Source organism: Myxocyprinus asiaticus, chromosome 2 (assembly GCF_019703515.2).
Source record: "Myxocyprinus asiaticus isolate MX2 ecotype Aquarium Trade chromosome 2, UBuf_Myxa_2, whole genome shotgun sequence".
NCBI classification, from domain to species: domain Eukaryota; kingdom Metazoa; phylum Chordata; class Actinopteri; order Cypriniformes; family Catostomidae; genus Myxocyprinus; species Myxocyprinus asiaticus.
In genome coordinates this window covers 64069771-64092147 of record NC_059345.1, presented here as the reverse complement: position 1 = coordinate 64092147, position 22377 = coordinate 64069771, and the positions used below count along the sequence as shown (strand labels likewise).

Here is a 22377-nt window from a genome sequence, read left to right as displayed (position 1 = left end):
AACCTTTAGTTTAACTCTGTTCCTCACACAGAGCTGTCGAAGAAGAATGCGGCATGAGTTGTTTGTACTTGTAATGGTGGCCAGCTGACAGATAGCTGTGCAATGTGTATAAACCTCACTCTCCTGACCTCAAGAGGTGCACTAGCGACTGAAGTTAGAGGCTGTAGCCTTTAACCTCCTTGTTAGCGCACCCACCTCCCATGCTGGAGACGCCGGTTCGAGTTCCGTTTGGAGCGGGTAGAACAGCAGCGTCACATACGGGTGCATCTATACCAGTTTTGAAGACCGATACAAGTACCAAGTACCTGGTCGTAGCATTTGTGTGTGTATGCCATTTTGTTTTGAATGTCATTTGTTTTGTGTTTATGTGTGTATTCCATTTGTATATGTACAACTGATATCCTGATAGCCAGTATTAACATTTTCAGTTATTAAAAATGACAATTCATGTTTATTTGAGTTACACAGCAACCCTATACCTATCCCTACCCCTAAACCTAACCTTAACCACAAAGATTAAAAAATGAAGAGTTTGTAAAATTATTAAATATACAGCAACTTAAAAGTTCTATTGAATACAGTCATACCGCCGTATCAGTAGGTGGCGACAGTAAGGAGAAATGTGATGAAAATAAAGAGGAGAAGAAGCTTGCATATGCTAAGCTAATAGGCTAACCAGTTAGCTTGTCAGCAAACTGGAGAAAACAGAACAGAGAAATTTTGAATGTCACCATTTATATCTTCGGTTTAAATAATATGATATGTGACATAATTTATTTTAAAAGTTATTCTTTGTCAGGTTTACACATTTAAGACAACATGAATCATACAGTGATTGTGTAGGATTTTAAAAGTTATTTTAGCCAGTAGAATCACTTTATGACCTTAGTGGGTTGTTACTTGGAGTGAGGTTGTGGTGTAGTGGGTGTCTTTCGGGATGCAGACAAATACACTTGTTTGATGTGATGAAAAATTTTTTTTATGTTGCTTGGTTCACACAATTGAAAATTATTTTGTGATACATGTACTGGTGCATCTCACTAAATTAGAATGTTGTGGAAAAGTTCATTTATTTCAGTAATTCAACTCAAATTGTGAAACTCGTGTATTAAATAAATTCAATGCACACAGACTGAAGTAGTTTAAGTCTTTGGTTCTTTTAATCGTGATGATTTTGGCTCACATTTAACAAAAACCCACCAATTCACTATCTCAAAAAATTAGAATACATCATAAGACCAATAAAAAAAAACATTTTTAGTGAATTGTTGGCCTTCTGGAAACTATGTTCATTTACTGTATATGTACTCAATACTTGGTAGGGGCTCCTTTTGCTTTAATTACTGCCTCAATTCGGCATGGCATGGAGGTGATCAGTTTGTGGCACTGCTGAGGTGGTATGGAAGCCCAGGTTTCTTTGACAGTGGCCTTCAGCTCATCTGCATTTTTTGGTCTCTTGTTTCTCATTTTCCTCTTGACAATACCCCATAGATTCTCTATGGGGTTCAGGTCTGGTGAGTTTGCTGGCCAGTCAAGCACACCAACACCATGGTCATTTAACCAACTTTTGGTGCTTTTGGCAGTGTGGGCAGGTGCCAAATCCTGCTGGAAAATGAAATCAGCATCTTTCAGCAGAAGGAAGCATGAAGTGCTCCAAAATTTCTTGGTAAATGGGTGCAGTGACTTTGGTTTTCAAAAAACACAAATGGACCAACACCAGCAGATGACATTGCACCCCAAATCATCACAGACTGTGGAAACTTAACACTGGACTTCAAGCAACTTGGGCTATGAGCTTCTCCACCCTTCCTCCAGACTCTAGGACCTTGGTTTCCAAATGAAATACAAAACTTGCTCTCATCTGAAAAGAGGACTTTGGACCACTGGGCAACAGTCCAGTTCTTCTTCTCCTTAGCCCAGGTAAGACGCCTCTGATGTTGTCTGTGGTTCAGGAGTGGCTTAACAAGAGGAATACGACAACTGTAGCCAAATTCCTTGACACGTCTGTGTGTGGTGGCTCTTGATGCCTTGACCCCAGCCTCAGTCCATTCCTTGTGAAGTTCACCCAAATTCTTGAATCGATTTTGCTTGACAATCCTCATAAGGCTGCGGTTCTCTCGGTTGGTTGTGCATCTTTTTCTTCCACACTTTTTCCTTCCACTCAACTTTCTGTTAACATGCTTGGATACAGCACTCTGTGAACAGCCAGCTTCTTTGGCAATGAATGTTTGTGGCTTACCCTCCTTGTGAAGGGTGTCAGTGATTGTCTTCTGGACAACTGTCAGATCAGCAGTCTTCCCCATGATTGTGTAGCCTAGTGAACCAAACTGAGATACCATTTTGAAGGACCAGGAAACCTTTGCAGGTGTTTTGAGTTGATTAGCTGATTGGCATGTCAACATATTCTAATTTTTTGAGATAGTGAATTGGTGGGTTTTTGTTAAATGTGAGCCAAAATCATCACAATTAAAAGAACCAAAGACTTAAACTACTTCAGTCTGTGTGCATTGAATTTATTTAATACACGAGTTTCACAATTTGAGTTGAATTACTGAAATAAATGAACTTTTCCACCTCATTCTAATTTATTGAGATGCACCTGTATATCCACTGTTGCATATTGTTAGCAGAGAAATTAAATAAACTAACGAGAGTATGAAAGGTGTGTTTTAGGGGAGTTTATTTTTTTAAAAGTCCACTGGGCCAATAGTGCCCATAGTTGAAGAAACCTGAAACGTTTTACACGTAAACACATTCTCTGGCCTTTAGTGAAGATTTTATTTTCTGCTTCAGTCTTTATCAGTAGACCCAGTCATTCTGGAATAACTTCAGATTATAATTCATTTATAATCTGTAATTACGCAAATGAATTATGGATTTTTGAAACAATCTGGCGGCCAGTATCGCTCTCTATATCAGACTGTTAAACCCAAATGTTTCCAACAGCTTTAGTGGGAAAACAATGCATTTATTATGCAGATAACATGTCAGCTACATCTGTGTAACTTCAGATTGTGATGTAGTTATTTCATTCATTACTTTATCTTTCTGTAGTTACACAGAGTGTATGGAACACTTTTACAAACATCCAACTTTCCATCTTTGCAGAAATGGCTGTTGTAGAACAGAACATATGCATTGGATTGAAACAGCTATTTGTCTCATTCCAGGCTGCATGTCCTGGTCTCACTCTGGTTAAAACTGTGTCACAGGACAGAGGGAAAATACTTTATCTGCTTCTTGTTGTAGATGTCACTGTTAATTAAACTAGTGTGGGGGAGTGTGTTGGGGGGTGACCACAAGAAGATGTTAATCCTGAAGTAAGAGTATTATCCCATATGAAGACAACATCAAGGCTAAATAGAGGGCTGTGAGCCAAGAAGTCATTATATTGGTCACCATTTACAGCTTTGTTTTTGATATGGCAAAGTGGTGGTTTTCAACTGTTTTTACTTCAGGATCCAGATTTTACATTAGACATCAAGTTGTGACCCAGCACTACACAAAAAAAAAATGTTCAAAAGAAATTCAAAAAATTCATCAACACTGACCAAACAATTTCAATGGGTTTATGATTTCGGCAGCCAATAACTCACTGCACAAAACACATTGTGGTCGGCACAAACCATGTTTATTTTTGTTGTATGTTAGGGCTAGGTACTGTTACTGATTTTCCAATTTGTTTCTATTCTGATTCATAAGCTCTTGATTCAATTCCAGTTTCGATTTGATTCATTGATTGGGTATATTTCAGTTGTAATCTTCATTTTGCATACATATGAAAGAAATTCTCTCTCAGATAATGTTGTTAAATATACATTACATTACGAAAATATTAATTTTACAAATTCTGTTTTATCATTACCTTTTCATCAGATTTGAGCTTTCTAAAATGTAAAAATTCCATGTATTCTTTTAATAAATATGAAGTCTTGAAATTGCATGTTATATTGCAAGTATGTTTTGTTGCATATTTATTGTTTAAATCCATAACTATTACATGCACTATTGTGCATACTTGTTCTGTTTACAAGTATTTACATTTTTACAAGTTTTGAATCATGCCCAGCAACTGAGAACCACTGTGTTAATGCAGCCACTGACCACACAGATCTCAGTTTTCAGAGCTGGTCCTAGATTTATCCTAGATGTCTTGTGACCCCAGGTTTCTTTTTAGTGATGCAGAGCTGAGATAAGCCATCCCACATTCTCTGCTATCATATATGAGACAGCCAACCATTTAGATACTACATGTCAAAACAGACACTTATAGCCCTTTTCCACCGACATGGTTCGGGGGCGGGTTCCTGGGCTGGTTCAGATTTATGGTTTTCCATGCATTTCCACCACAGAGAAGGCCGTTCTGGGGCCAAAAACCTGGTTTGACACCAGCCCCAAAAGCTTGCTGGTCTCCATGCAGGAACCGATTACGTCAGGAGGCGGTGGGCGGGATAATGTTTTGTCACCAAATTTTTCCCACACAACAACAGTAGCTACCGTCTGCAGCAAAGAGTACTTCTTCACTCTATAAAAACAATAAAAAACCCACAAAATGATCAGACATCAAAAGTGTTCAGGTAACGCACTCTACTTGCGATATGGTCTTTACTGAGATCCGAGATTAACTATAGAGATCACAAAAGGGAAAAAATTGTCTACAAGAAGATTCAGCATGAAAAGATGCATGCCGGCTTCAATCAGACAATTGAACAAATCATAAACAAATTGAAAAACACTTATACACAGATAAACAGAATCGCCGGTGTCCTCTGCTGCTGATCTCAGTAAGTTATTATATTTGCCAATTTTGTTAGCTTTCCTTACACTGTTGTCCTCTTATTTTGTGCATTGTTTTGTTTAGTAATGGGATTTTTGACTAGCTACTCACTAACTTCGGAAGATTGTGGCTATCTGTTAAGTAAACTTAGGGATTCTCAATCAAGACATTATATGTTATGGCAAAACTCCAAATATAACCATCTGCTACACCAATGTTAATAATGATTCAACTGTTACAGTTTACAGAATTTAGCAAGTTAAGCCATAAGTTCATACAAAATAATGTAATTACATTACCTGTCGTCTTTAGTGTAGATGACGTCTCTAACAATCTAGTTAAGCAATGTAATAACGTTGGATTGCATTACTTCATATATTTAAATACTGTATGCCCTCAAAAACAAGAGGAAAAGCTGTACACAAACACTGTTGTGACATGCCATGTTTGTTTATGGGCAGGGAAAGTAGTTGCATAACCCATTACGTCACTGTTCGGTTCAGAAGTCAGTGGAAAAGTGCGGCCGGCTTACGAAAGGCTCCAGATTGCCCCGTGAACCGGCAGAACACAGGCATGCGAACCAAAGCCATTTCTGTGGAAAAGGGCTATTACAGACATTGTCCATGATTGTTGATGTTGTATCCCAGGACAATTTTTTTTTTCTGGACAACCACTTAAAGTTGAATTCAAAATCTTAGTTTTGTGGCTTTTAGTCCATGTCTGTTAAGGCCGTGACACAACAAGCCGATGGTCGGACCCCCGTCGGAGGCTTTTCGGCAGACCGAGCATGTTGAATCGGCGGCGGAGCACGTCAGTGAGACAGATCAGTCTGACTGGCTGTTCAGCTTAGCGAACCAGTGCAGAGAAGAAAAATGGAAGTGACGAAAGCAAGCAAACGATGAAGTCAAGAGGGCACACACAGAAGGCTCTTTTCATTTTTCATCTTCATCTCATCTGAGCATTCGTCTGTGGTGAGCGAGATTGGTGTGAAAATGGTAAGCAAGCACTGCTTTATTTACAGTTTGTTTATCCGCAGCCCTAGCTCTTCCGGTTTCCCTTTTTGAATGACGAATACAGACTACTGCCACCTGCTGGTATGGAGAGTTATTTCCTCTCACGCAGGCACAGAATGTACGTGCTAGTTGGCCGTTTTGTGTAGTCTTTGCAGCGTGTTCAAGAGTAACTTTTTGGCCCAGACACAGGTGATGTGAGGCGACACCACAGTCGGCTTTTGTCGCCGCTAGTTCTTTGATGTCGGTTTGGTGTGTCACGGCCTTTAGCTTTGAGTGGTAGTGTATTTCAAACTTTTACAAAATAAACGTTTGGCTGATATACACATTTCAAATTTATAGTTTGTTGAGAAAAAAAAGAATTATGACTCTTCTTGCACACATGGGCCTATCCAAATTTTTGACCAATAAAATAAAAATACCTGCAACAAAAGGAAATAGCAAATCATGGTTCTGATGGTGTGACCTAAATGGTATAGGCTGTTTAAAAAAGAGATGAGCCCTTCAATATTTCCCACCCCTACTTCCTGTTTTGATATGATGTACATCAAAACAGTAAAGAAAACTGTGCTCGTAAATCAATTTCATGGGGTCTTTAAGACCAGCTGATGGTAGATATTGTCCACTGGACAGTTTTAACTTATCTTTAGTAAATCCATTTTAACGTCCATAGTAGTCAATGAGTACGTTTACATGGGCAGTTATAATCGAGCTATAGCTGAAGGAAGGATGTCAGCTGAGGATGTGATTTAGACTGTTTCCGGTTGTCCTTTTGCGTCATATTAGCACATCGAAGAAGTGAGCTAACTAGCTTCTCAACAGCGAGACGCAAACAACAGGCACAACAACATGAAAAACTTTACAGCCACATGCATTTCTTACATTCTTTACTCATTGATTTTGGTCCAGATCAGATGTACGTTGGAAGTAAGATATATGCATTAGATAATTTGTAACTTGTAATGTTTACATTCAGTATTCATGGCGCTACTGCTAATGTTAGCATGTTAACCTAGCCCTTACAAAACATTACAACAAATTCACCACTCATAATTTTCATATGCAAATGAGCTTTGCGGCAAACTCGTTGCAAATTGTCCATTGCTGCCAAAGGTTTGCTGCAGGATCACCACTACAGGAAGAACAGAACTTCCAATTTCTGGCAAACATTTGCGGCAAATAACAAGCTCATTTGCATGTGAAAATAATGAGTGGGAAATTTGCGGCCAGTTTAGATTTTTTGTAAGGGATGGCAGACAGATAATAGGATTAGTCAATGGGCAGAATAGAAACAAAAGCATAATAATTAGTGGCACATCAATGTGTCACAGGTGTGAATGGCTTACAAACTGCTGATCCATCCAAAAATGAAAATTTATTGCGTTCGCCATGATACCTCTGTGTTGTTGGTGCTATCCTTCTCTGCTTTGTGTTTCGTTCAACTTTCGGTTTAAATACACGTTGCGGAGCACCTTTGTATTTCAGAGCATGCGCATAATGCCGAGGTCAGTTGTGGTCCAATTAACATGTATACATGCTGGACAAAGCCTAGCTATGTCAATGTCCGTTAGTTCAATTTCGCAAAACATGGACTGGTCCAACTGAAATCGAACGTTTAAAGTGCATGTAAACACATTCAATGAGGACAATAACTCACATTATTGTCTGCTTAGACCCACAATGGCAGCTATTCACCTTGACCTGTTGCATACAGCTATCTCTAAGAAAACCAGGTGCACACTGTTTCCCCCAGCCTCTGTGTCCTGTCACCATGGGAACCACTGGGGTGTTGGGAGGAAGGCTTGTCTGCCCACAAGTCGCCAGACCTCTTTGTGATTTGAGATGAGTTATGTAGTATGCAGCTCCTTAGAGTACCTTAACACTCCTGCAGCTCAAACCAGTACTGATCAAGATTGTTTGAAGATCTTTGTATTTAGTTGCTCTGTGACCTTGTAGTTTTGATAAATCTACAGAGTCAAGTGAAATAATCCACAAACAGTGGCAATCCTCGATTTATTTTAAGAGGGGTGGGGCGGGCAAACCAGTATATCTCAATATGATTCGATGCTCTTGAGAAGTGGACCTCATACTTACTATTTTCTTTTGAAGCAACTTAACCCTTGTGCTGTGTTGAAATCCTTTACCTAATTTTGTGTTCCCGGTCAGAAATGACCGGCCTATTAAACATTTCTTATAAATCTCTCGTTATGCTATATTATCACCAAATATTGGATTAGATCTTTTTGCCAACTTGTTTTCTTTCAATTAGCACATGTTTTGTATTTCTATTTGGAGCTAATTGATTGTAGGCCTCATTGACCTGAGCTTATGCCCCTCCATTTTTGAGTGAAAAAACCATTATTTGTGGATAATTTTGGCAATATTAAATAAAATATGAAACCATTCTGTACTATTTATCACACTTGTGTGCTTTAATGTTTAATGTTTTGAAATGCTTTTATTTTGTACAAAATGGCACAAAGTCACACTTGTGGTGTTCCCGGTCAAAAATGACCAGCCAATGAAAATTAATTGGGGAGATCAAAAAAAGAGAAAAATTGAGTGTTCAGGAGCATGTTCATCATGTTCATGTTCACATACGTGCATGTGTGCTTGCAAACATAAAGGCTCTGACCTGTGCACGCGCACATACACACACGTGTACTAACACACATGCGCATGTATACACAAAACACACACATGCTCACGTGCACTCACAAACTCTTTTGAATATTACATGCTTTCTTTTTCACAGAGATGAACTTTATCCTACCCTGAACTGCATCCAACATCCATTCATCCATCCAGCATTACCACACACACACACAAACACATACACCAGAACTGTCTTTGCCCTACAGTGACCCCTCTCCAGTAGAATCTTTCTTTGAGGATCTTTCTTTCATCAAGGATTGTGTTTCAAATGCAGAGTACACATTTGCAAGACACATGCAAAAAGCTATTGCCAGTCATGTGCATGAGGACACAAAACCACCAGGTGTTCGTTGCTTTGGTTTGTTGTTGATTAGTAAATATAAGAGAAATATGAACAGTTTTGGTATTTTTGTTCCATGATATGTTCTTTATATGACAGTGTTAATGTGTAAATGGGCTTAGGCCAGATTTCTTTGTCACAATGGTCCGATTTGACAGGGAACACCACAAGGGTTACTATATTTCAAACTAAAAGTCATGTTTTTTGTGATCTTCCCCATTCATTTTCAATGGCCAGTCATCTTTGACCGGGAACACCACAATTCTATTGATTCGATTGGAAAGGGGTCACTGTGGGGCAAAGACAGTTCTGGTGTGTGTGTGTGTACGTGCATGTTTGTGAGTGTGTGTGGTAATTTTGGATGGATGAATGGATGTTAGATGCAGTTCAGGGTAGGATGATGTTCATCTCTGTGAAAAAGAAAGCATGTAATACTCAAAAGAGTTTGTGCGTGAGTATATGTGTGTTCATGTGTGCATGGCATGCATGTGTGTGTGTGTTCATGTGTTTTAGTGCACATGTGTGTATATGCACGTGCACTGATCCGAGGCCTTTATGTTTGCAAGCACACATGCACATATGTGAACACAAACATGTAAGAAAACATGTAATACTCAAAGAGTTTGTGAGTGTATGTGAGCATGTGTGTGTTTGTGTGTGTATGGGTATGTGTGTATGTGTGCGTGCACAGGTCAGAGGCCTTTATGTTTGCAACCACACATGTACATATGTGAACATGATGAACATGCTCCTGAACACTAAATTTTTCTCTTATTTTAGATCTCCCCCATTCATTTTCAATGGCCGGTCATTTTTGACCGGAAACACTACGAGTGTGACTTTGTGCCATTTTGTAAAAAATAAAAGCATTTCAAAACAAACTTCCTGGTTAAACATTAAAGCACACTATTGTGATAAATAGTATAGAATGTTTTCATATTTTACTTAATATTGCCAAAATGATCCACAAATAATGCTTTTGCATAAGCTCAGGTCAATGACACCTACGATCAGTAAGTTCCAAAAAGAAATTCAAAACCTGTGCTAATTGAAAGAAAATATTTGATGATAATATAGCATAATGAGAGCTTTATAAGCTATTTTTATAGGCCGGTCATATTTGACCGGGAACACCAAAAGTGTAATAAGGTGGAAAAAAACCCCACCAAAATATTCAAACAATTATCAGATATAAGTTTTAGTCCAATACAATAACATTAACTAGCATTTTCAGGCAAAAGAAAATCCTTTTTGGGTCAAAATGGCCGGAACACAACATGAGGGTTAAGACAAGATGGCAAACATAAATGAAATTTCTGTCATCCTTGACCCATATCCTTTTTTTTCTTCTTCTGTGGAACACAAAAGCAGAATTTTCCCTCTGCTCTTTTCCATAAAATGCCAGTTCATAGTGAACACAGCTCTCAAATTTAATGATGCATTACACCAGAAAGTTTTGGTCTATCAAAAAGCTTTTAGTAAATGATTGCCAGTATGGTCTGAAGATGATCTGACCCAAATGTGGGGAAGATCCTATGCACGCTGTAGGAGGAGTTCGAAAAAAGGTTTTGTACTCGGCATGACCCAAGAAATCTAACGTGACCAGTCATGACAATAGGCCAAATTAATAAAAAATCTGAGCATTTGATATATTTTGTTATAGCTTTTGGTCCCCAAACTTTTCAGCTACTGTATATTCAGGGCATGGTGCCAATGACACATTCCATTTTTTGTAACAATACACCAGTGTGTGTGTAAAATTCATCATTTTATGCACCATTAAAGTATCATAAAATTACTTGTATGCTATATTCCGAGTCTATGACAAGCGATTTTTTTTGTGAGGAAGAGACAAAAATTTAAGTCGATGTTAAGTGATACTGATAATGTTCCCCTACGTAGAAGCTCCGAAATCTCATTCACCATTGGTTCTCATGTATGTTGTTACTGAACACTGTGTGCAAGTTCAAATATACAGAAAGGCGAATTACAGTTGAGAGCTTAAATTAAAATTTCTGTCTGTTCAACACAAAAAAGAGTGCTAAATTCCAATGGTTCAAAATTCCTCCTTTTGTGGTTGACAGAAAAATTAACAGTTAGTAGTGGAGATGTCTCGATACTGATACTGGTATCAGAATTGGGTCCGATACAGCACTCACGTACTTGTACTCAAGCTCGTAAAAATGCTCAGATACCAAAAACCGATACCATCTGAGATACGAATGTCAGTCTGTTAACATATTTAACCGCAAAGGCTGCAATTTAATGAGATAAATGTACTGTATAGTTTGCATGTGCTGTGCACTTCAAATGTGAGTGCTTGTGAATGTGTGGAGCCGGTATTGTGCTGACATAAAGACATAAAGAGCTCACGCCTTTTAGAGCTCATTGACTCATACATGGAAAACACCATAATGATCATTGCCCACCTTGTTTATAGCAGATGGCAACGAGCAGAACGCTAATTCACTTTGTAGCGCGAGGCACATACAGACTACATACATATTTAATTAAATAGCAGCCTTTTGCGGTTTAATAATTATATTGGGTCACGTAGCAACCTGCTTTTCTGGAAGTTAGAAGCAACCGTCAAAACACACAGAAACAGAAAGGGCTTCAAAATAAAAGTTTCTGCCAAAATAAAAGCTCTATTTAAATTGAAAAAGTACAACAGAAATCTATATATTTATGTAATATTCACTGTGATATTAATACAGCTACTACTACTAATAATAAATCAATAATAGTTTATTATATTTAAGCAATATCTCACATCTGTGATGCTCTGTCATGCAGCACTTTTTTTGACAAATATAACTCCAATGTTGTATTTTGGATTGTGCTGTGAGGTTCTGTATAAAAGCACTTAATTTTATAAAAAATGATATGTTATTATGTTAAAAATGTATTATTCTGTTGTCATTTGATTAATGTTTTTATTAATGAATTTATTTAAACAGTATTTTTTTGTTTTCAGGAGTGACGTGAAGCCCTGGTAATGAGGGAAGACAAGAGACAGGAAGGAAATACAAGATGATCGAAACAATGGGTAAGTTCATTTATTTTTGCTCAAAGCGTTTTTGTCAGCGATTGTTGGTAATGGGTTATGAACAGGAGGGTGTTTGTATTGCTTTGTGGGACAGAACTGAAGAATGAGGACAGGAGGCCGACCGCAGGGACAAGAACAGTCTCTGCATGCATCTCTCAAACTCCTTAATAAATGTATCCATGTAATTGCAGATGTATTTTCATGTAAAGTACAGAACATTTAATAGGTTTACACAAAAAGACATGTATGAAAGGTGCAGTAAACTCAGTAATTACATGGCAAGCTCAGAGTAAAAAGTTGTGTATATATAACGCTTGATATCAGTGGTTCTCATCCTTTTTCACTTCAAGGCCCCCCTATTGTCAAAAGAAATATTTAAAGGCCCAAAATAAATTTTCTTTGGTACTTCAGTAATGATGGCAAAGCAGCTTGTTTTCAAACTTTTTTATTAGCAGAAACAAGGAGAGTCCATAGCTAAAAAATAATTTATCACATTTAATTTTGAGATTCCAGAAGTTTCAAGAACTTGAACTTGGTTTTTAGCATTTATTAAGTTAGATTATAACTTATTTTAAAAAAATTAAGTCATATTGTGGCCCCCTTAGAAGTTTGCTACGGGCCCCAAATGGGCCCCAGCCCCCTGATTGAGAGCCACAGCTTTATAATATGAGCACAATATGTTCCAAAAAACTGTACTGTGACAGTGCCATGGTAAAGTGATGGAACCAGATGGCATAGTATACCATTGCATAGTGTTATTTCACTGGACATTATTAGCATTTTCTTACAGATATCCATATTGAGGTTGATGTATGGGTAGGTTTAGTCGTAGGGTTAGGATAAGGGTTTAGGGTAAGGGTTGGGGTACGGTTAGGTTTAGGCTTTCAGATTTTCTGAAGAAATTTGCCACACTTCAAACAACTTTATAAATGTTTAGCTCTATATGATGTGCCCTTTATTGTCACATGCGCAGATCTTACCTCACTGTCCGCCACCAGGAAAAAATCTAAAGAAAGAAAGGATGTTGCACTGTGTGTGCAAGTTGTTGGTTGTTGTGGAATTGGCACACACTGGATTAGTCGCAGTCTGTGAGTATGGAAATTACCTACACTGCTCCAGACCATTTTGGAGGGCAGAATAGGTCTCTATTGCCCTCGGCAGGAGCACATCGCCTGGGTCCCACTCGCAGGATTCTGGGGCTTAACCAGGTATTAGCAAGGCAAGACAGGACAAACCAGAACCTCTCTGTGCCGGCTAAACGTACTCTCACGCAAACAACAACTCACTCCCTGACGCTTCGTGGGGGTACACTTTGGTGTCTATTATCTAATATAAAATTATCATAGCAATGAAAGAAGGTATGACTTTTCCCCATTTATAAAAAAAAACAAAAAAACATTCCTTAAATTTGTGACACTCAGGAAGACAAAATGGCATGGCGAGAATAATCTCATTCCTTTTTTAATTTTCTTACACAAATTGTAGTTTTGACTATTTTCTTCCAGCTTACCATTCTACCCTGTTACCAAAATAAGAAAAATGTAAGAAAAAAATTATCAAACATATATATATATATATATATATATATATATATATATATATATATATATATATATATACACATACACATACTGGCAGCCAAAAGTTTGGAATAATGTACAGATTTTGCTGTTTCGGAAAGAAATTGGTACTTTCATTCACCAAAATGGCATTCAGCTGATCACAAAGTATAGTCAGGACATTACTGATGTAAAAAAAACAGCACCATCACTATTTGAAAAAAGTCATTTTTGATCAAATCTAGACAGACCCCATTTCCAGCAGCCATCACTCATTATCCTTGAGTAATCATGCTAAATTGATCATTTGGTACTAGAAAATCACTTGCCATTACATCAAACACAGTTGAAAGCTATTCGGTTCGTTAAATGAAGCTTAACATTGTCTTTGTGTTTGTTTTTGAGTTGCCACAGTATGCAATAGACTGGCATGTTTTAAGGTCAATATTAGTTCAAAAATGGCAAAAAAGAAACAGCTTTCTCTAGAAACTCGTCAGTCAATCATTGTTTTGAGGAATGAAGGCTATACAATGCTTAAAAGAGATTTCATACAAAGATGTACACTACAGTCTTCAAAGACAAAGGACAACTGGCTCTAACAAGGACAGAAAGAGATGTGGAAGGCCGGATGTACAACTAAACAAGAGGATAAGTACATCAGAGTCTCTAGTTTGAGAAATAGACACCTCACATGTCCTCAGCTGACAGCTTCATTGAATTCTACCCGCTCAACACCAGTTTCATGTACAACAAGAGATCAAGAGATCCCCAAATTTTCCACTTCTTTATAAGTGATTGAACAGTACTGACTGGCATTTTCAAGGCTTTGGATATCTTTTTATATCCTTTTCCATCTTTATAAAGTTCCATTACCTTGTTACGCAGGTCTTTTGACAGTTCTTTTCTGCTCCCCATGGCTCAGTATCTAGCCTGCTCAGCGCATCCACGTGAGAGCTAAAAAACTCATTGACTATTTATACACAGACAATAATTGCAATTTAAAAAGCCACAGGTGTGGGAAATTAACCTTTAATTGCCATTTAAACAATTAATTGTGTGTCACCTTGTGTGTCTGTAAGAAGGCCAAACATTCAAGGGTATGTAAACTTTTGATCAGGGCCATTTGGGTGATTTCTGTTATCATTATGATTTAAAAAGGAGCCAAACAACTATGTGATAGTAAATGGCTTCATATGATCACTATCCTTAAATAAAAGATATTTTCAAAATCAGTGCCAAAATTTCACAATTTCTGCCAGGGTATGCAAACTTTTGAGCACATCGGTATATATATATATATATATATATATATATATACACTATATTGCCAAAAGTATTCGCTCACCCATCCAAATAATTGAATTCATGTTTTCCAATCACTTCCATGGCCATAGGTGTATAAAATGAAGCACCTTGGCATGCAGACTGCTTCTACAAACATTTGTGAAAGAATGGGCCGCTCTCAGGAGCTCAGTGAATTCCAGCGTGGTACTGTGATAGGATGCCACCTGTGCAACAAGTCCAGTCGTGAAATTTCCTCGCTACTAAATATTCCACAGTCAACTGTCAGTGGTATTATAACAAAGTGGAAGCGATTGGGAATGACAGCAACTCAGCCATGAAGTGGTAGGCCACGTAAAATGATAGAGCGGGGTCAGCGGATGCTGAGGCGCATAGTGCGCAGAGGTCGCCAACTTTCTGCAGAGTCAATCGCTACAGACCTCCAAAGTTCATGTGGCCTTCAGATTAGCTCAAGAACAGTGCGTAGAGAGCTTCGTGGAATGGGTTTCCATGGCCGAGCAGCTGCATCCAAGCCATACATCACAAAGTGCAATGCAAAGCGTCGGATGCAGTGGTGTAAAGCACGCCACCACTGGACTCTAGAGCAGTGGAGACGTGTTCTCTGGAGTGACGAATCACGCTTCTCCATCTGGCAATCTGATGGACGAGTCTGGTTTTGGCGGTTGCCAGGAGAACGGTAGTTGTCTGACTGCATTGTGCCAACTGTGAAGTTTGGTGGAGGGGGGATTAAGGTGTGGGGTTGTTTTTCAGGAGCTGGGCTTGGCCCCTTAGTTCCAGTGAAAGGAACTCTGAATGCTTCAGCATACCAAGAGATTTTGGACAATTCCATGCTCCCAACTTTGTGGGAACAGTTTGGGGATGGCCCCTTCCTGTTCCAAAATGACTGCGCACCAGTGCACAAAGCAAGGTCCATAAAGACATGGATGAGCGAGTTTGGTGTGGAAGAACTTGACTGGCCTGCACAGAGTCCTGACCTCAACCCGATAGAGCACCTTTGGGATGAATTAGAGCGAAGACTGTGAGCCAGGCCTTCTCGTCCAACATCAGTGTCTGACCTCACAAATGCGCTTCTGGAAGAATGGTCAAAAATTCCCATAAACACACTCCTAAACCTTGTGGAAAGCCTTCCCAGAAGAGTTGAAGCTGTTATAGCTGCAAAGGGTGGGCCGACGTCATATTAAACCCTATGGATTAAGAATGGGATGTCACTTAAGTTCATATGCGTCTAAAGGCAGATGAGCGAATACTTTTGGCAATATAGTGTATATATATATATATATATATATATATATATATATATATATATATATATATATATATATTTGGGATGCAACGATACCGATACTGGTATCGGAATCGGGTCCGATCCCATGTTCGTGTACTTATAGTTGTCGTACTTAGAAAAATGCTCCGATACCAAAAACCAATACCATCTGATGTACAAATGTCATTACGTAAACATTCAGTGCACAGATTAAAATCACGTCATGTCCTCGTGAGATTATTTAACAGCAAAAGCTGCGATTTAATGAAATAAATAGATAGTTTGCACATGCAGCATTTTAAATGTGAGTGCTTGTGAATGTGTAGAGCTTTAGAGATCCTTGGCTCATACATGGAAAACATTTATGAGCATTGCATGCTTTGTTTGTAGCAGATGACAGCAGGCAGAGCGCTAATTCACTTTTTAGCACGAGTCATATACAGACTACATATTTATTTAATTAAATAGCAGCCTTTTGCGGTTTAATAATCACTGTGATTCACGTAACGACCGGCTTTTCCGGATTGGGAATCTGCTGTCATTACGTCAGAGCTCCTTGGTCTAACAACACAGAAACACTTCAAAATAAAAGCTCAGTTTAAATGAAAAAAGTATGACAGAAATAGATCACTACTGTATAGTTATGTAATATTCACTGTTATACTACTATTACTACTACTAATAATAAATCAATAGTAACTGTATTATATTTAAGCAATATCTCACATCTGTGATGCTCTATTATGCAGCACTTTATTTGACAAAAATAACTCCAATGTTGTATTTAGAATTGTGATTGTGAGGTTCTGTATAAAACTTCATTTGATAAAAATAATACAATTTCATGTTGAAAATTTATTGTTATACTTTCATTGGATTAAAGTTTTAATTAATTAATTAATTTAAACCCAATTTTGATGATAAAATTCAAATAAAATTGAAATAAACTGCTAAAATTGAGTTCGGAACAAATCATTATAGCAGAACACTGGTGGATATGTCATCATTCCTGACACTATTTTAGGAATTAAGTGAATAAATGAAAATTTCAAACCTGGAATATTTGTTTAGAAGTTGTTCCAGTAATTTTTGCATTATTTAATGTTTTGTCACAGATGTTTGTTGTGTTTGTATGTGTGTGTATGTGGCAGATACTCAGCATTGTCTGCAGGCGGTGGATAGGTTACAGTCTCGCCTGAAGGAAAAGGGTGCAGATGTTCCAGCTGAGGAGAAGCTGAATCTTCTGAAAACGGTCCTGCAGAGTCCTCTCTTCCACCAGATTCTTGCCCTGCAGAAATCAGTGCAACATCCGAAGGAGCATGTAAGAAAAAAGCACAATGTTGAAACTATATTTCAGATAATGCCAAGGTGTTGATGGCGAGAGTGTTTGGGAAACCTGTTTGAAACAATGAAATAATCAATATTTTGGCATTTACATTTGGTGAGATTTACATGCACTTTAAAAGTTTGATTTCAACTGGACTAAAACAATAATTTGTCTATTTAAAATGTCATGCTTAGTTAGACTAACAGACCTAAATAATGCGATTGTTGCTCGACTTTGCCCAGCATGTATAGTAGGGCTGGGCGATATAGCAAAAAAAAAAAAGAAAAGAAATCTCAATATTTTTCAGCCTACTGACGATATTCGATATATATCTTGATAATTATGTATTTGCTCTGAAATGGCTCAAAAGTGATAAAAAAAACCCAACAAGAACACAAGGGAGAATGAGATCTAATAATTTTCATTGATATGCACATTTATATTAATCAAATCCCCACCAGGGGATTTCTTTCTCTCCCTCTCTCGCACATACTTATGAACCACAGAGCGTAACATTGTTAACAGCCTGTGTGGATTAAGGGAACCGTCTAACACCAGTCTAAAGTCAGAGGCTGTTATATAACCTTGGAGATAACTAAATGTTACATTTTTGGAAAAAAACGTGAGTCATTCTATGCTGTTGTGAGTGTCTTCTGTGTGTTTTTTAGCATGTTGCTATAGTTGCTAGGGTGTTTTGGCTGGTTGCTAGTGTGTTATTGGTGATTGCTTACTGGTCCAAGTCAAAAGAGCCCATTCCTAAGTCTCAATGATATTCTGGTCTCGTAATATGGCTCGGGTCAATGCAAGTCTACAGGGTTTTTCAAACTATTATATTCTTCATCAAAAATTGTGAGTCTGATCATTTAGAGAAGTAATAACACACCTGAACCAGACTTACATGCTTACAAAGTTAGGACAACAACAACAACAAAAAGTTTTTGAAACTCTCTGTTCATAATCAATCAATGGCTCCTGTCTGTCTCGAGAGACTAAAGTTCTGCACCATGGGTTTCTTGAGTGCAGCGTCTTCTGTGGCTGTATAGTCCCACTCGGGAGAGTCAGACTCTACCGCAACAACTGCATCGCAAGGCTGTGTCTGCTGGAGTGGTCATCTTGTTTTTCCGGCGTTGTCGCCTTTCTTCAGCTGCCTGCCTCAACTTAGTTTCTCCCCTGTGGAGGGCTCTGTCTTGTTCCTGCCTCCACAGGTCTCTGTCGCTGGCAAGCTCCTCCCATCTATCAGCGTTCAGGCCAAGCGTTTTAAAGTCATGCTTGCACACATCTCTGAAACGGAGGTGAGGTCGTCCTATCGCACACTTTCCTGTGGCTAGCTCCCCGTACAGCAGGTCTTTTGGGATCCTTCCATCCTGCATATGATGCACATGGGCTAGCCAGCATATTCGCCGATGCTGGAGAATTGTGTAGAGGCTGATGCATAATGCCCGGGCAAGGACCTCGTTGTTTGATATGCGATCGGTCCACTTGATGGCTTTTTGTAAATATATACAGTATTATTCACAAATAATCTTTTGAGTCTTTCTTTATTTAATTTGGGGGGTTTTCTAAAAAATTAGACCAGTTTTCTTTGTTGCAATTAGTCCACAGTATGAGTGAAAGGTGAGCTTTTAACTTTGAGTGTGAAAGATTGCAGGTGGCAGCCTAAAAATGCACCACAGTTTAAGGAATAGTTCAGCCAAAAATGAAAATTCTCCCATTATTCACTTACCCTGATGCCATCCCAGTTGTGTATGACTGTCTTTCTTCAGCAGAACACAAATTAAGATTTTTAGAAGATAGAGCTCTGTCAGGTCCTTATAATGGAAGTACACGGGTGCCAGCACTTTGACGGTCCAAAAGTCACATTTAGGCAGCATAAAAGTTATCCATGCGACTCCAGTCGATCAATGAATGTCTTCTGAAGCGAATCGACAGGTTTATGTAAGAAACAAGTTGATAATTAAAATGTTTTTAACTTTAAATCGGTGCTTCCATCCAGGGCTCTGATGCAGTTTGAAATGGTCGAACTCTTGCATGATGTTCGTTATTCTGTTATTCTGCTTCCGAATTCTCGCGTGAACTCGCCAATGCGCTCATGTCAGCTGCTGGCAGGAAGCGCTTTTTAAAAGTTAATAACGTTTTAATGATCTATGTATTTTTTACACAGATGTATCAATTCACTTCAGTAGACATTCATTGATCGACTTCAGTGTGGATTACTTTTATGCTGTTCACACATGAAGTATGGGTCTTTACTGCTAAAATGATTGGTCCACATACAGTAGATACATAATATTTGACTTCAATATCATCATATTAAATATTCCATCTTAATAATAGCCAGTTTTGACTGAGCAAGTTACTAACTAAATTCAAAATAAATGCAAAATCATACATTTTTAAATATTGTTGCAATAATTTTGCATATCCTCTCACAAACAGTAGCCTGTGCTCTGTGGTGGTGGAGATGGGGTCCATTTCATCCCGTTTGGTCTTACATGGTGGTATAAGATCGTAGTTAGATCGTATTTGACCTCATATCTGTCACAGCGATTGCACTTTGGGAATTAAAAACAGCTGTTTATGATTGGAGTTTGTGCAATTGCTCATTGTTCAAATCTACCAACACTAGATCCTGATGGAAAATTAAAGAAGCCCAATCTTCAATAATAATTTGGTGTTTATTCAAATCCCGAACCCTAAGTATGATAAATTATAATAGTGATGCTTGCCTTAGCAAGCACCACTAAAAACCTATAAAGAGTTTTCGTCTCTTGATGCCTCTCCACACTAAAGTGCATGGCTGATTATGCCAACTGGTGGGTCTGGCTTTGTCTTTGTTACTATGGTTACTAGAATGCTGGAAAGACAGACAGACACAGAGAGAGAGAGAGAGAGAGAGAGACATGTAGAGAGTGCATGTGTGAAGTGGAGCAGAAGTAATTTCTGAAATGTTGAGGAACCAAACTGACGGCCTAATCCTCTTACACAGGCAGACAAACAAATACACGCTCTCACAGAGCGCACTTAGCTTAGTGCATGTTCAAAGCTCGTGCATGCTTAGCAACCGAGCAGAGAGTAAACGGCTCTTAATCTCAAGGGCCTATGGGAGACGTTTATGAACATTAATGTTTACGGCAGCAGATTGAAACAGGTCCATTAATCCGTGGGAGGGCCATATGAAACTGCAGAAAGAGTCTGTGTCGCCATGACTTTACCGACACAGCAGATGTTTGTTAATAAATAAGCAGTAAATGAGAAATAAGCATGTTATGGTTGTTTTTGTAACACGTCAGTAGCCTGTTAATGTAGAAAAAAGCACAAACATCAAGATAATAGCAAGGACAGAGCTGTGGAACTGCGACTGTACGGATCTGTAAAATCTAGCCAGAGAAACACTGGTTTAAAGCCCCTTAAAAGTATTTTGATAAGTGTAGTTTTTATTCCTGTGTTGACTGATTTTCTTTTGAAAACCTATAAATGTATCCTACTGTATGGATACCGTTTACTTTATTAAAACCATGGTTTTGCGGAAAAAAAAAACATGGTTACTTAGCTTGCTTTTTATACACTGCCTGGCCAAAAAAAAAAGTTGCATACCCATAATATTTCACTGGACTGCCTTTAGCTTTGATTACGGTGTGCATTCATCGTGGCATTGTATCGACAACCTTATGCAATGTTCCAACATTTATTTCCATTCAGAGTTGCATTAATTTTTGGCCGAGATCTTGTATTGATGACAGAAATCTTCTCCAGCACATCCCAAAGACTTAAAATGGGGTTAAGGTCAAGACTCTCTGGTGGCCAATTCATGTGTGAAAATGATTCCTCATGCTCCCTGAACCACTCTTTCACAATTTGAGCCCGATGAATCTTGGCATTGTCATCCTGAAATATGCCCGTGCCATCAGGGAAGAAAAAATCCATTGATTATGGTCAACCTGGTCATTTTGGACTCAAGATGGCGCCGAGTATGGCTGCTGCGTTGCGAGCTCTGACACAACATGTCAGTGTTTTGTTTGTCTTGTTCACAATTCTTATGTTTTTTGTCTTGGATGTTGTCTGCCTTATTGTCTACGACAAACAAACACTTTTGGACATTGGTTCTGCAATTACATACCGTAAACCGGACTTCAAATTCCTCAACGCCGAGCCGCTGTTTACAAACATGCAAGCGGAGCCCTTTGTCTGGGCATTCCGGACTCGGAAACGCAGGAGGAAAAGGGGAAACAGAGCCGGTGTTCTCATCAGAGTAAGACGCCCTGTAAATTGTCCCCCGCTACCCATTATTCTACTGGCAAATGTTCAGTCTCTGGATAACAAGCTGAAAGCACGGATCTCTTTCCAACGAGAGACGAGGGACTGCTGCATTATCTGCCTAACAGAAACTTGGATGTCTGCGGAGATTCCAGACTCAGCCATTGAACCTGTGGGGTTCTCTGTGCACCGAGCAGACAGAGCGAAAGACCTCTCAGGTAAAAGCAGAGGTGGTGGTGTATGTTTTATGATCAGCAAATCCTGGTGTGATCAGAGGAACGTACATTCTATCAAGTCTTTCTGCTCTCCTGATCTGGAATTTCTCATGCTTCTGTGTCGACCATTCTGGCTACCGAGGGAATTCACAGCGGTCATTATCACAGCTGTGTACATCCCCCCACAAGCCGACACAGACCGGGCACTCAAGGAACTGTATGGGAGTATAAGTGAGCAGGAAACCGCGCACCCTGAGGCCGTGTTCATTGTGACTGGGGACTTTAATAAAGCCAGTTTCAAATCAGTCGCACCAAAATACCACCAGCACATTAGTTTCAACACACGAGGGGGCCAGGTTTTGGACCATTGCTACTCTCCCTTCCGGGATGGCTTCAAATCCCTCCCCCGCCCACCATTTGGCAAATCGGACCACTCTTCCATTCTGCTTCTGCCCGCTTACAGGCAGAAACTGAAACAGGAAGCACCCACCCTCAGAACGATCCAGTGCTGGTCAGACCAATCAGACTCTATGCTACAAGACTGTTTTGATCACACGGACTGGGAGATGTTCCGGTCTGCCTCTGATGACGACATCGAGGTTTACGCTGATAGCGTAATGTGTTT

The 22377-nt window shown here is 38.9% G+C and overlaps 1 protein-coding gene across 4 annotated transcripts in view; it reads left to right on the top strand.

Moving 5' to 3' along the window:
- LOC127455972 (multiple PDZ domain protein-like) overlaps positions 1-22377 on the top strand; it is a 139056-nt gene that overhangs the window by 4474 nt on the left and 112205 nt on the right. For all 4 annotated transcript variants that reach the window (XR_007899768.1, XM_051724213.1, XM_051724221.1 and 1 more), the window contains exons 2-3: positions 11760-11831; positions 17108-17277. Coding sequence is in view for 3 of the 4 variants with exons in the window: in XM_051724213.1 (XP_051580173.1) it covers positions 11816-11831; positions 17108-17277 (186 nt within the window). In the remaining variant the exon portion in view is untranslated. The remainder of the gene's footprint in view (positions 1-11759; positions 11832-17107; positions 17278-22377) is intronic.